General features: G+C 36.0%; 3 protein-coding genes across 3 annotated transcripts; all 3 read right to left on the bottom strand.

Annotated features, from left to right (window-relative positions):
- Positions 1–1735: 1735 nt before the first annotated feature.
- LOC135134077 (zinc finger protein-like 1) lies at positions 1736–3038 on the bottom strand. Its single transcript, XM_064062673.1, has 5 exons — positions 2842–3038; positions 2678–2789; positions 2435–2628; positions 2116–2384; positions 1736–2066 (listed from the first exon to the last, which is right to left on the bottom strand). The coding sequence occupies exons 1-5, from the start codon at positions 2941–2943 to the stop codon at positions 1859–1861; spliced, it is 885 nt and encodes a 294-aa protein (XP_063918743.1). The 5' UTR covers positions 2944–3038; the 3' UTR covers positions 1736–1858.
- Positions 3039–3099: 61 nt separating this feature from the next.
- LOC135134647 (uncharacterized) lies at positions 3100–5668 on the bottom strand. The gene is made up of 4 exons (XM_064063379.1): positions 5589–5668; positions 5234–5535; positions 4987–5173; positions 3100–3298 (listed from the first exon to the last, which is right to left on the bottom strand). The coding sequence occupies exons 1-4, from the start codon at positions 5666–5668 to the stop codon at positions 3139–3141; spliced, it is 729 nt and encodes a 242-aa protein (XP_063919449.1). The 3' UTR covers positions 3100–3138.
- A 4115-nt stretch (positions 5669–9783) lies between these two features.
- On the bottom strand, positions 9784–14909 carry LOC135134430 (uncharacterized). Its single transcript, XM_064063110.1, has 4 exons — positions 14668–14909; positions 14206–14617; positions 11071–14155; positions 9784–10497 (listed from the first exon to the last, which is right to left on the bottom strand). Exons 1-4 carry the CDS (start codon positions 14822–14824, stop codon positions 9898–9900), a joined length of 4254 nt encoding a protein of 1417 aa, XP_063919180.1. The 5' UTR covers positions 14825–14909; the 3' UTR covers positions 9784–9897.
- Positions 14910–15305: the final 396 nt, after the last annotated feature.

The following is a 15305-nucleotide window of genomic DNA, read 5'->3' as shown; positions in this document are numbered from 1 at the left end:
TGGCATGCAGTTAAAAGATATAAAAAAAAGTAATAATAAAAGTATCAACAGTTAACTATCTTCATTTACATTTATTTTTTTTAAATGTATATGGCAAATTGTCAAATAAATTAATTGAATAATTATTGAAATATAATTAAAATGACTTAAAACTTTAAATTCAGTTCTGAAATATCTGAAAACTCTTAGATGCTAAAAATACAGAAAAAACGCATTTATGTTGTGGCAAAGTTATGTACGAACAATGAAATTTTAGATAATTTAATGTAATTTTTTTCGTTTATTATTCATACACAGGAAAATGTATTAAATCAACAATTATTATTAAAAAAAAATAGTATGCACTGAAGAACATCGAAACCGTTATTGTTTTGTAATTTTGTTAGCTATCTTAAATATTAAGCGTTTTAAAAACTAAATTCGCATTGCTGGGTACGGCGAAGGAGGATCTCGCCGGACCTGGCGCAACATACGTTCCGCCAGGTCTTTGTCTACTACAATGTAGTAGACAAAGAGAACGATGGAACCGTAAGCTGCTACGAAGTCGAAACATCGTGCATTATGCTTTCCCGGATACGGCGTGCCGAAATCTCGCCGGCAAAGCGTGTTTATCAGCATTTAAAATTAGCAACAAATGCTTTATTTTGTACCTACAATATAATAAAATGTATTTTTTAATATACAGGGTTAGTCACGAGAGAATTACTTCTGAAAATTATTTTTACGCAACCCAAAATACTAATACCCTGTACCACTTGATATTATTTAAATTTAAAATGAAATGCCTAATCCATGATTGCTTTGACTTTGGCAGTGTCACTTTGACGTTAATTAATTTTTAACATTTTTTTTCATCGTTGACTCGCCTCTAGAGCCCCATTCGATCGACGACATACAGTCAGATCAATCTGGGCTATATTGAAGCCGTAAGTGCTCTACCAATGTTGTTCGCCGCTAATGTGCATGTGTTAATTCACCATCTCTGCGTCACCTAGAGCCTCTTCGAAGTGCAAATCTGCAACCTCTGGACTTCTTCGGCCATCCATTTACAAAAAAGCCGTAGCATCCCCCCAAAATGCCCAACATTTTCAACAGATTAGTAGTTAAATTATTTACTTACTTGTTTGAGTTTGTGTTGTAACCTTTGAATAAAATTCCGTAAAAGGAATTTTTAGAAATAATTTTCTCGTGATTAATCGGTTGCAAAAGATCAAGAGGCACACTGACAAATTTATTAGCGGCGCCGGAGGAGATTTCCGACTGGCTGCGGTACCACCATGGACACTCGCGTAACCTCTTTTTCCACAATTGTCAAAATGAGATTGCCAAACTCAAAGCAATCATGGATTAAGCATTTTATTTTAAATTCAGTTAGTATCAAATGGTACATGGTATTCGTATTTTGGGTTGCGTAAAAATAATTTTCAGAAGTAATTCTCTCGTGACTAACCCTGTATATGTTCTATCCTAACGTACATTCAAACTTTATTTCTTTTTTTATTTTTTAATTTACTTACTAAGTATTTTAAAATGACTGGTACGGCGTGGCCGACCCTGCCGTCGCTGACCAGCCGCCCCTGTTAAAGTGTATAAATATTTTTACCATCCATTAATACGTATTTCCAGAACTGAAGTGCAGATACTAAGATTAAATTCTGTAGAGATAAACAAATTTATTTTTCGTAAAATTGTATTTAAGTGAAACTTAACAACAAACTCAAAAAAACGCAACACCTGTAAACCGAAATATTTAATTCAGCGTTCAATCTAAGTATGTACAATATCATCATATAATTGAAGTTAAAGACGACCTTTGACATAATAAAGTACTTAAATAAAAAATATACAATTTCACACATCAATCAAGAGCTTGCACATGCTGCACATGAATATTAGGATTATTTCTTATATCGAAATTAGGGTCATTCTCAGTAGTATATCTCCCTAATCTTGACATAATTAGCATTAAAACAATAACACCCAACACTAAAATTATCCCCAACATACAATACTTCTTATATATTGATCTACCGCCTCTTACTTTCGAGGGCCCCCCGAAAGTTATCCTACAACAAGAGCAATGTACTAACCCCCAAGTGCAAAACAAATACTCACCTCCACCACGTTTTCACAAGTTCCGACGCAGGCCTCCGCTTATATTTGTCATCATCATGATCAAAAACCACTGGTTTCACTTCCCGTACATCTTGGAAGATCCTTCGGTTAGAAGAAGCTTGATACCCGTCAGCCCCAGTCCGGCTGAAAGCACCTTGATCCTCCACATTCACGACGGAATGTGTGGAGTTTGGAGACTTACTCGAGGATGAGATGGTTGAGGTAGTCACGTGATTAACCACAGCCTTCACCTCTCTATCTTCAGATAACTGGAAAGTTACATCAAGTACACTTTTTTAAGTTGTTAGGTTGGCATTACCAATGGGAGCCCTAAACCCGCTCTAGCCCAATTTACGCCGGCGAGTTTCTCCTTCAGAACGTCAGCAACAGGGCTGATTAGGTTTGAAGGGGGGAACAGGGGACTTTTACAGGAAGGACAAGTGTACCCTCTGGGGGCTGTCGTTGGAGGTAACTGTCTCGAGAAATGATCCAAACAGGACCAATGGAATACATCTGTAACGCGTTTGTTTAATGACCGGTTTTGATATTATGAAAAACTTACGGTAGCAAGTGAGCCTGATACTGTCTTCAACATTTAATTCTTTGCTGCATAGTTCACAGATTGAGTTGTAGTCGCTGTCTTGTAACCATTGTAAATACGATTGCACCACGCACTAAATTTCATTTATTTTAATAATTTTAAGTGGATTAAATTCAATTACTTACTATGGGATGGTTGGTTACCATGCAGTTCTCGCAAACACAGACTCTGTGTTCGAAACAGAACTGATTTGTTACTCGGCGCTTCGGGCACTTGCAAAGCCCCATTTTTAACACTTACTCAATACAAAAACACAAATAACAGTATAGTTTTTATTATAAATACAAAAACATTTGTCCGGCCACGTAAATGACAGTTGTTTGACAAGTGGACTTGACGTAAAATTGTGACATAAATACTTAGGAACTACCAACGTTGCAAATAAATAAAAACTACGAGTCAGCCGCCGTCTGTCTTTAAAATTAGGCGGGAAGCAAACTGGCTATTACTTTCATGACGTTTTCTTTGCTGATAGGGCACTTGGAATATAAGGAGGAGCATCTTTCGGAGTCTCCTTCTTTTCCCATGTCGATGGCTTGTTTGACTGCTGTTCCATCAAGCATGTAGGAAAATAAGGTATTACTGGAACAAAAAAAAAAGGGAAAATAGTAGTTTGTTTAGCTACAGTATGTATACATTTTTTTGTACCAGTGATAAAAATTTCAATTTATAAGTACTACATATATTATTTTGATGTTTATTCTTTCTAAAGTGAATTAAAAGAAAATATCACTAAACTAAAAACTAGAACTTCATATGACACTAATATTATACTTACCAAAGCAAAGGTCAATATATTATGTGTATTTTTTATTGTATCGAGTAATTTTTTAAATTTCTAGTGTAGTTAACCATGATGCTTACGTCAGCAGTGAAATTACAACAGCTGTAAGCGTCATGGCTAACAAGAGCAGAAATTCAAAAAATTAGCCGGTATAAAGCACACAATTAATTCGAAAGTTTATATAAGTTAAAGAAGTAAGAATTAACTACATCGTTTGGTTGATATAGGTTGATTTTTTATAATTTACTTAGTTTTTAGTTCTTTAGTAATAAAATAGAAATTATTGTTTGTGCCCTTGTTTATTTTATATCAATGAATCTATGCCCACATCAGCAATATATTTTTTCTTAAATTTGAATAAAACCAGTATTGTATGGCCATTTTTAAACAACTGAAATAAGCAACGACATTTTAATATCACATACAGTTACTCAAAATGCAATCAAATGAAATGATATAAGCCGGTTAGGGAATAAAAAATTCTAACACTTCGTTGCAAAAAAAATATATAAAATTGCAAAGGCTTTGAAAAATCAATATAATTATATTTTTTAAGTAAAAATTTAGTTTTGGGCACGGTACCATGGTTTTGGGTAGGAATACTCTACATATAAATTAGTTGTAAAATTTCTCTCCGATTATTATTGACATTATTACTATTTGGAGTCATTCTGTGTAAACAATTAAAAAAAAACAAAGCACCAAAGCACAATCAGTACCGCATTTTGTGACGTATTTACCAATCAATATTTATTGAAAGACGTCATCAATCATCATCAGTTTTCGAACGAAACTGAATAAATATATTTTAGTTAACACTTTGTATCTCTAAAGAAATATCAGGTATTAGTAAAACTTTGCAAACTTTGTTAAGTAAACTCTTAAATTAACTATAAAATTAGAAGTTCTATTTTTTTTCTGAGATAACTAGTGCTCGTGTAGGTACCATATTTTATGTGATATTATTTTAAGCTGACGTCATCATCTTTTCAACGGGATAAATAAAAAAAAATATGTTTTCCTCGACTAGACAATGTACCTACCTAAAATTTTAAAATAGGTAATCACTTTCGAAGATTATACTTTCAATAAAAAAGAGAGATAGACGACGGATAGCCGGAAACAGGAAATCTGTTTTACGTAATGGAAAAATATGGGTCTATTACATCAGGTGTAATAAAAAACCGGTAGTATTATTAAATTTTGAAACAATTGTCACTTGACTTACTGTAAATGTTTAGTTTTTAGATCAATCTTATTATGTATAAATGAAGGAAATTATAGCTTCACTTGTTTTACGTAATTCGATTGTTTCGGGCTTAGCGATGTATATTATATTCCATTCCAAATCAGTACACTAAACATCTACTTATGGAATAAATTTAACAAATTAAGAACCAGTCATATGTTTTAGAAAACGCTAAAATTTTGGAACCTTTCAGTTACTTCATTTTAAACAATACATAATTTAAAAAAGTCAACATACTTGGTCAAGGCAAATATGAGCTGGTCCATTGTGTTAGCTTCTCCAGTTTGCATATTCCTTTGTGCCTCATTTACGTACGTGCAAATAACTCTCTGCATACAGCTGCTGCTGTCAATATGATGCTGTTCCAAAGTGTTGTCTATCCTTGCCAAAGTTTCAGTGATCGAAGACACGTCAGTTTCAAGACCTAAATAAAACAACCAAACATTTATCAATTACATATCACGTTCATTTAAAAAATTATTACTTCTGTATCCGTAACCTCCACTAAAAGCTGCCGCCAGTTTAGGTACAATCAAAACAGCACCTAGACCTATCAAAGCTCCCAGGGCTATCCCACCCACATCAATTTTCATGGGACTAAACACATAGCCCATGTTACTAGTTCCATACTGGACACCATTTCCTGTGTTTCCGTATGATGTAACGGGAATACCAAATCGTAGACGATCTGACGACTCCTTCGATTCTTTGGCTTCTAATCTCGTGTTGTTGGTGGGCGATGGTAGATTAGTTTCGTAGTAGCGATTCATGGAAGGTTGGAAGCTTCTACACATTTACATTTAAATACGAAAATAAAAATAACAAAAAAATAAACTTACCCTCCATCTGGAATATATTTTTTGGAAGTTCCGAAACCGATACAAAGGGCCACTACAGTAATAAAACACGACGTTTTCATTTTTGCTTTTGTGTCGTTGGTAGTAAGACTCGGTGATATTTAAAAGAATATGATTTGAGATGGTTTTTATATATGAGAGGGTGATACACTTACATGGGTAGAGACAATGGACAATGCGATTTCAACAAAATCGTCTTCACTTTCTTTGTATCACACTGGTTTCGGTTGTTGCACTTAAACGTCCCAAAATATAATGTAGCTAATTATTTACACTTGCGGCTTCGTGTTCGTCCATGTTTTAACTTATACGAGATGAATAATTAATAACAATTATATTATTTGAATTATATAAATCATTATGGTTTGCAATTAAGTGTTATATGAATGTGTAAAGTTACTATTTCCCGCTCCTTCGAAGCACAACAAAGATACCGAATGAATTTCGGGGCGTATTTTTTGAAAGTTTATTTAAGGATTTTTTAAGATGATGCCATCAACTTTTCTGACGGGGTAAATAGTAACTGTGTTGTCAAATATTGTCAATAATCAACAAATCAGGTCACAGATTTTTTCAATCAAAATGTATTTAATTTTTCTGTTAATATTTTATAATAATAAATAATAAATGTCAGTATCTTAGCGAAACTTCAACAAATTCTTTCCTACAATCATCGAGACAAACCTTAAACTTAAAGAGTTACTATTTAAAATGAATTGAGTTTAATGTTTTATTACCTTTATGTTAATTTTCAAGTGTGATTTGCCCAATAAAATTGTAAATAGGCAATTATTAAATGAAAATGAGACATCAACATTTTTGTCTTTTAAAAGCTAAAAAGTCACAACTTAGTTAAAAATTAATTGTTTTAATATTTCTTAATCGATATTTGATGTATTCGGTATTTATCATGTTCCATGAGGCTTTTATGGAAAATTTCGACAAAAAATGAAAATAATAGCAGTGAATAGAACCTATAGATTTTGTGCAACAAAAATGGACTAAACATGTGAATGTAAAGCTAAAGAAATTTTAAGTGTAAAAGAAAGAAATAATTTTAAGACTAAAAGTAGATGGTGTTTTGTGAGTTTTGCTGAAATATGATTGGTCACATGTTATTAGGCAGAACTTCCCTCGTCCGTGAAATACAATTAAACAAATTAAAAAAAAAACAATAGGTACCATTCACAGGGCAAGAGAAAAAATAATCTATGAGGGGATCGAACCCGCGTTGTTAGCATGACGCTCTAACCGACTGAGCAAACAAGCAGTTGCTTAGCGTTCTTCTTATAAGTACTATTGTAAAATGTGTTACAAAATTTTTAATTTTTTCGAAAATCTATATATTTAACTTAAAAAATTAAGACGAATTCATAAACCACAAATATAGGAATATATTATTTTATAAAATTTAAATAACATTTACTATGCGAAATTTTAAGATGAGGTCATCAGGCATCTTTTTGATCACTGAGTGCGCTATAATAACATAACGTTTATCCCCACAACGCCGAAAACACACAAATATTCACCGACGCGTTTCGCCACCCATGTTGGCATTATCTAGACAAACCTAAACTCAGCCTCAGTATATTATCAGGTCACCACATTGTTAATGAGGATAATTAGACAAATTATGATTTCCGTTTCACCATCTAAGGAGTGTTCATTTTATTAAACGGACACCTTTAAAGTAACGCCAATTTTCTAATTTTTATTCTAAATTATTCTAGTTGTTATATGTGAAAGCTTTAAATTATATCTATTAAATGCCATTTTTGTTTTCAAAATAACGTTATCAAAGTACTCGAATTAGTAGCAATTTTTCAGTGTCCGCTTTATAAAATGAACATTCCTTACATGTTACATATAAAATTTGACGAGAACCGATCCAGTAGTTTCGAAAATTATCAGCCCAATAAATATCGACACAGACGACAGACAGGTGGAAAATCTTTTCATGTTCTAGGGACCTTTCGCAGGATAGATCTTATAACAATACTTCCTTAGTATACTCTTGTTTATGGAATAAATTGAAACTGAAATTAAATACAAAGAATAAGAATATAACACAGAAGTAAATTACGAAATGAAACATGAAATCAGAATTTAAAGTAATTATAAATGAAGGTTTTAAATCTCGTGAAATACCATTCAACTAGTTTTAACTCTGACGACATTTTATGAAGGAATATGAAAGCAGAATGAAAGAAAAAAAAGATGAAAAATAAACTCAAAATATATGATATATGTGCATAGAAAAATCACTGAGTATATAATTTTTTATTCTAAAAGCAGCTTATTTAGATCACCATATTAACAAAAAAGTTATAGAAAAGCGATTCGAAAATATCAAATTTTAACATTCAAATTGGTAAGGATTTTTTTTTATTGTGACAATGAAGAGAATAAAGTTCCTTCATTCTTTAATGCTTTGACATAAAATCTATTTTACAAAGTACACATTTACAGAAAAGACATTCGTTTAAGCGACTGCACCTATCAATATTTTTTATTAATCCATTACAAATATAATAAACTGGGTGTAATTTCTCCAAAGGTACAATTGTATAATAATAATTAGATTACCTTTATCAAGATACTTTACTTTTTTATACCAAAGGCGCCATTTCAATTTAACATATGACCGTGAATAATTATACTGAACACAATGCTGAGCATAACTAGTTACCAATTCGTCGTCTCGTTTCTGAAATCAAATTTTTGAAATTAAAAAATAAAAAGCAAATTTACCCATCTAGTGGAGAATTTATTCTTAGATTAATTAAAATTGAAAAGTGGTTATGCAAATAAGGCCACCCATTCTACTTATCCAAGAAATTTACAACATCTAATTCGCATAAATTCACTTCTAATCATCTATAGACGCGCTATATCTCGTATTTTGCAAATCTTGTAACAAACGTAATATAATAAAATGGCTAGTTTTCATTTGAAAAGCAATTTCTTCTTATCATATTATATTCTATTTATTTTCTAAAAATCTCTCTTATAAAGGCGACATACATGAAACATTTTTTACTATATTATAACTATTAGTTGTCTACCAAAATACGTATATTGTTGTATTTTTTATTCACCGTCCAATTTTTGCGTGTTCCAGCTGTGAATAAATATGATACCTATAATTTCCAGCATTATACTTATTATTTAGAAAAAGCGGATCACCGTCCGCCAAAATAATTCAGCCTAGTAATAAGGATGTTTATATTTCAATTATTCGCTTTATGCTCCACGTTTTTGGGTTTAAATAAAACTATTACCGTTTAACGACGCATGTAGTTTTTTTGTGGGCAAAAGTGTGTAATATGTATTTGGAGCTTTATTTTATCACTAAAAATTGTTTTTATGCAAAACCACTGATCGTTTTTACCAAAGTCTTTTCGTAAAATTTCTTAAATAGGTGGGAATTTATCGTCTTTAATTTTTTGCTTCTTACATACACGGTGTACACATATAGGGCACTGAGTGAACATCTGTCGCAAATCTCTTAATTAATCTAGAAAAACCGACAGAATCGATAAAAAAAATACAAACAATAATATTCGCACTTTACTTTCGCTATTGTGTTCAGTCAATGCGTTTGAAGCCTTCATGGCTGGTTTCTTTTTGCATAACTTGTTCCTGATTTACTATAAACAAAGCCCAGTTTTAATCTTCACCCAAATCGTGTTTCAGTCTTAGTAGCATATTTGAGCTCGCGATTAAAAGGTGTCTTAAAATGCCGTCTATTATCTATTATACTTTTGTAATTTTGCTACTGATAGTGGAAATCTTGTGCAACAATACTACCGAGAGGTTTAGCACAATGGATTCCAAATACTTTCAATCGCGACAAAGTCGTTTGTTGAGTTTCAATACCCAGGATAATGGAGACATCAGCGTAAGTTTTTTTTATTTAGTTTTCGATGAAAAAACTGATTGTGATTTAATTTTATTTCAGATGGAACTAGCATTTAATGTTCCCTTTATAACCATTCCTGTCAAAAAGTCAATAGACATGGCACAAGGAGCTATAGCCAATGTGAATATAGGTGCAATAATTCTCGGGGGTGCTATAACTTTTGGCTTCGCTGTACTAATTCCCGGGATTTTGGTACTCATGTCGAAAAAAGTGTGGAATACTGACGTACCGAATTTGGCATATAGAAGTAAGTTTTCGGCCGATTTTTTCTTTATTATACATATAAACAACACATACAAAAAGTAATCAATATCAGAAATAACAGAAATAATTTTGTTGGAGCGAGTTACATTTTACGCGTTACATTTATTTCTTTTTACCCTTTTTCCCTTTCTTGCCTTTCCCTTTCTTTCCTTTTCCTTTTTTGTCCTTCTTTTCTTTCTTTCCTTTCTTACTCTCTTTTTCAGACTTAAGATCAGAAGCCATATATTGAGTGTCAGTATGCACGACGTTCCTTTTCTTTTTAAAACGTTCAGGATGAATGATACCAGCAGGTGGTGTAAATTCAATCTCGAGTTCACTGTCTGAAGACGACAACTCTTTGTCGCCTTCACAGAAACACGACTTATATTCCTCATTTTCTTCTTCCGCCTTTTTGTCTTTGTTTTTACTTATCTTAAATTGCAGTGGCGTGCATTCCATGTACGGGTTTTCATTTTCAACCAAGGTATGTGGGTCCTTCAAAGGGTTCATCGTGATCCAGTAGCACCCGTCATGTTTCTTTATTTGTAGTGTTGCTTTAGGTTTAACATTAACAGAAGTGGCAGATTCGGTTCGGTCGTAGTCTTTCTTCCCTGTTCGGAATCGGTTCACTTCCAACATTGGAAGGCCTTGTGCTGCTCTGTGCTTTCTGATTGTCTCGGCAATACTTCTGGCGATGGCCCCCGGGCGCCATCCTCTCCTTGGCTGATACAAAAAATTATTAAAATATAAACATTTTTAGTATCACTATTATTGTGTAAGGTGGTCAACCGGTATTACCCAATTACAGGCCAACAATTACTACCTGAATTAGTGAAAAATCACAACATACTCGATATTAGTACAGCAAAGACTATTTATATGAATAAATCTACCATGTTTTGACAGTAATTATGATTACAACACATTTCATGCAACAGAAAGTATGTTTGAATTAAGATTTACCAACAGAATCGTTAAGGCAAGTTTTAGAATGACATATGGAATTAAAGTTACAAGATATAATAATAAATAAAGATCGTGTAGTTTCGGATTGATACCACGAACATTCTGATAGTATATGCGGTATATATTGGTAAGAAAGGAGAGTAAGAAAAATGAATTGAATCACAATTATAATATTTAAAAAGAGATTCGTTAGAACGTCCAGATAACGACATCACTTAAGATAACAAAGTTGGTTGTTGTATCAAGATACCAGAAAGGTCATTGTTGATTTGTTAAATGCTAGAATTAGAATAGAAAGATAACCCCGATTTGTTTTCAAATATATTTTACCTTCAATCGATTGCATGGAGTCCAAATATTCCACAACCAACCCATCTTCGGCGGCACGTTAAAAGCCGGCATCACGCATTCCTTGTGGCCTACCTGCACTCCTGTATACTTATCACCGATGGAATACACAAACTTGCCCTTTTTTTTTGTTTTTTTTGTCTTGGTCGTTGAAATTTTGCTTTTGTTCTTTTTTTCGGTAGCTTTAGTTTTACTTATTCCTCCCTTTTCACCCTTCATGCAGGGGCATTCCTCACAGATCAAAGTTCCACCTTGTGATTGACACGTTTTCTTAGTACACGGTGCCAGGTCCACTTCAACTCTAGTTTCTGTGATATACTCGGTGCCTTCATCTACTACAGCAGTTTCGCCCACATTTACGTCCGCACCTACATCGTTCTCCGTTGGCTTGCTCCTTTGAGAAGTCACATCGGCACCTCTTCTAGCAGCATACGGACACTCCGCGTTGTCACATACCTCATCATCTTTAACACTCTGCACTTCTGTTGTACATGGTTCTGGTGTACATACTGGAGGCTTCGTAAATGGACACGTGGGACCACCATAGCAGATTTGAAATGTGTCTTTGGTAGGGAAAGGACAGATACCGTCCGGACATAGAGAAATTGGCATTCCCAAAGCGAGCAGAGCTGATACTGGGTCAATTCCAAACGGGCACGGAGGAAAAGCCATGGAACAAGGATTGAAGCAAGGAGGGTTTGGCGTACAATCATTAGCAGGGACACCTGGACAAACTGGACTCCCGCACGGAGGAATGCCTCCGGGACAAACTGGACTTGCGCACGGAGAAACACTTCCGGGACAAATTGGACTTCCGCAAGGAGGTGCATTCCCTGGGCAAACAGGACTTCCGCAAGGTGGGACACTGCCTGGACAAATGAGACTGCCACAAGGAGGTCCGCCGCAAGAAGGCTTCGGAGAAAAGGGACAGTCAGGGTTTCCACACACATCGTCATTTTCAGGTTGTTCGTAACAAGGAGGTGGTTTTATGTAGCAGGTTGCTGATGCTGGTGCAAAGGGACAATTGGGATTTTGACAGAGGTCATTTACTTTGATTTTTTCTGGGCAACATGCTTCACACGTCAAATTACTGCCCTTTTGATATTTACAAGTGCCAGGGTGACAAGGAGCCAAATCCACAGACAAACGAGTGTCTGAGGTATATTCTATGTCTCCTTCTTTTCCTTCCCCTGCACCGCCATGTTGTTTCAATACTTCAGCTTTCTTTGCGTAGGGGCAATTAGGATTGCCACATTTGCTTTCCATAGGTGGGTAGCAAGGAGATGGTGTCTTTTTTACCATCTTTCTAGCGCACGTACTATCGTCAGCACTTTTTTTAGATTTTCCCCCCCCTTGGGGGCAAGGAGGGGGCGGAGGACAGACATCTTGTTGCATATTGTAAGGGCATTCGGGACCCCCAAAGCATATTTGGAGTAAGTTTTGATCACCTGTAGCCAATGCATAGTACGCTAATAAAGGATTCCAACATGACACCGGTGGACACCGATTGTCGCCATACTGTTGGGATGCAGCGGGATGGTTTTGACTACCGACATTATCTTTCCTCTTAGATGGAAAAAGACACTCTTCATCGGTACAATAACTATCAGAATCACTTTCATAAGGACATTGTCTGGGTTGGAACGGACAATAAGGAGATTTACACGGATCTGGAGGAGCGAAAGGACAGTTGAAGTTACCACAAACCCCTTTTCCTAGTACTGCGTTCAAACATTTGATTTCTTTAGGCAAGTACGGACAGTTGGGGTTCTTGCACTTGCCTTTAGGTAAAGGATCTGGACAGTCCCAATGTATGGGTGGTAACTCCGGCTCAACGGGACACTTCGGATGCCCGCACGAACGTTTAGCAGGGGGAAGAGTCGCTATTTCAATATCCACGTCCTGGTCCATAAGACCGTGTTTGTACTTGGCGTAAGCACATTTCGCAGACCCACAGGCTCCTTTCGGTTTAAATTTGGTCGACGGAGAAGGCAGCGGACACGTCTTTTCAGTCTCAGTCTCCTGTGGAACGATGTTTGAGGCTGAGTAAACATCCATACCATGAGTGCACATCTTCTTGCAACTCTCCTTAGTAACGTTGGGCGCAAAGGGACACGTCACATGCCCACATGGACCTAACGCCTTCTTGTACTTGCGCAGGACTTCGTCAAATTGATCCATGATTTCCTTACATTCGTGGAAAGGGCTTTTAACGTCGTCATAGTCCAGCACGCCCCCACCATTCAATCGCAGCACTTGGTGGTGTTTGTTGATTTTTTGGTTGTATTCTTGCGAGAAACTCACGGATTCGCCCACTGATCCACCATTTAGACGCAGAGGTGACTTCTGCGGCTTGCAATGGCAAGCACCGTAATTGTACTTTTGACAACAACAAACGCATTCCTTGTCTTTTCTTTTTTTGGGTTTCCAGCAGGAAGACTGCCAGTTGCTTTGCTGCTTTGGTATAAACGGTTGTGAAGGTGTTTTGGGCCTCGAAAACAACCCATAGGGACCGTACTCGTCGAAAACTCCGTAAGTTTGAGTTAAGCCGTACGTTACAGGAAGCGAGGGTTCGCCGTAAACCGTACCCAAACCTTTATGGATCGCGAAGGGTCCGATTCCCATTTCTTTAAATTTCCGTACAGCTGGACAATCTTTATTTTTGCACAACATCTTGTTAATTTTTTCTACGGTAAGTTCTTCTTCCTGTAGTGAACTGAAGTCTGTTTTTTGGCTACCGTCCTGTTTTGGCATATCGAACTCGAATATGAACCCATGCGAACCACCCTTGATTCGCAGATCTACGTATTTGTTTTCTTCCGGTCTGTCCATTATGGAAATAATGTCGAAAGTTATATTCGACGCAGTTTTCCTGTCGAACAGAGTCGAAATGGCTACATTGAACTCCTCAGGGGTTACGCTAACTCTCGGGTCCATCGCGGATTTGAACAGGGCCATCCAAGAGACACGGTCGTCTTCGACGGGACAAATACTTGCAGGAGGACTTTCAACGTCCGTAAACAGAGTTGTTAGAGGAAGAAGTTCCGCAGAGTTCCCAGCATTTAGCCTATAAATTATACATTTTAAAAAGTCATAGCGAACGCACCCAACCCTTACTTCTGGCATTCGAATGTCGTCTCTCCTCGTGCTCCCTTAACCAGGAACTTCTTATGCACGCCTTGCTCAGTCTTGATCAACTGGAAGCTAGTTTTAATGCAAGCGCCAAAGGACGATAGTCGTACTGCTGCTTTGATATCGCCTATAATTCGTTCGCCGCCAGCCTCTTGCAACAAAAATTGATCTTGGATCGAAACAGGACCTATCACACCTTGAGTTTCATGACACTGTTTAACCAGAGTGTAAAAGTCCTTCGGTAAACCAATCGGAGCGCTCGACACTAATTTCTGCTTGACGAAAACGTTAATAGTAAAAGTATCTTTGTTCATATTCTGCAACAGCTCCTCCTGCGTGCCTGCAAATAGACTTGACATCCCCGAATTGAAAGTTACGTCTTTCTGAGGTTCATTCACTGAAAAACGCATTTAACAAATACTTGTGTTAACGCTTCTCGAAACTTACTTCCTGAAGGTGTTTGTAATGAAACTATTTCTATATTAACATAGTCTCCCATGCTGGCCGTAACTTTAACATCCTGAAGTAAAGGGTATTCTGGAAGGTTGGACGAGAACGATATGGTTTCCACGAAGAGCTCCAACAAAAATAAATGATTTTCCATACTGATTTACTCTCAATTTACACGAACATAAAATTTGATCTACAACAAATTTTACATGGAGTCTGACATTGAATGTCAAAGTTTTTGTTTGTTTTGAACCGACGTCTTGTTTTTTTTTTAGGAGAAGAGTCGCAGCACTGGTTGGAATACTTGAATGTTATTGATCAACTCTTGACCGAAAATGACATAGATACAACGTCTTGTATGCAAAGAATGGTTTGCTGGGCTGTGAGGAATTCAGCACAAAATGTAGTCATGGGTAGAAGTTCGAGTAGCGATAAGATTATAGATGGGTTGGCTACAAACAAATGGGTACAACAACTTATAGAAGGTACTACTGTCCATTCGGCGCTTCAGAATGGTCTTAGTAGAACGGACTGTTCGAGGGAATATCATCAGTGTAGGATAAGCGAGACATCAATTCAGATGTTGACGAGGAAATTTACCGAGAATATTAGCGCTCTGAGAAACTAAACCGCTA

This window comes from Zophobas morio, unplaced genomic scaffold (genome assembly GCF_036711695.1).
Source record: "Zophobas morio isolate AGI-343-1 ecotype UQ-CSIRO unplaced genomic scaffold, CSIRO_AGI_Zmor_V1 ptg000023l, whole genome shotgun sequence".
Lineage (NCBI taxonomy): Eukaryota > Metazoa > Arthropoda > Insecta > Coleoptera > Tenebrionidae > Zophobas > Zophobas morio.
Note: the sequence above shows the minus strand (reverse complement) of the source record. Positions and strands in the feature narration are given on the sequence as shown.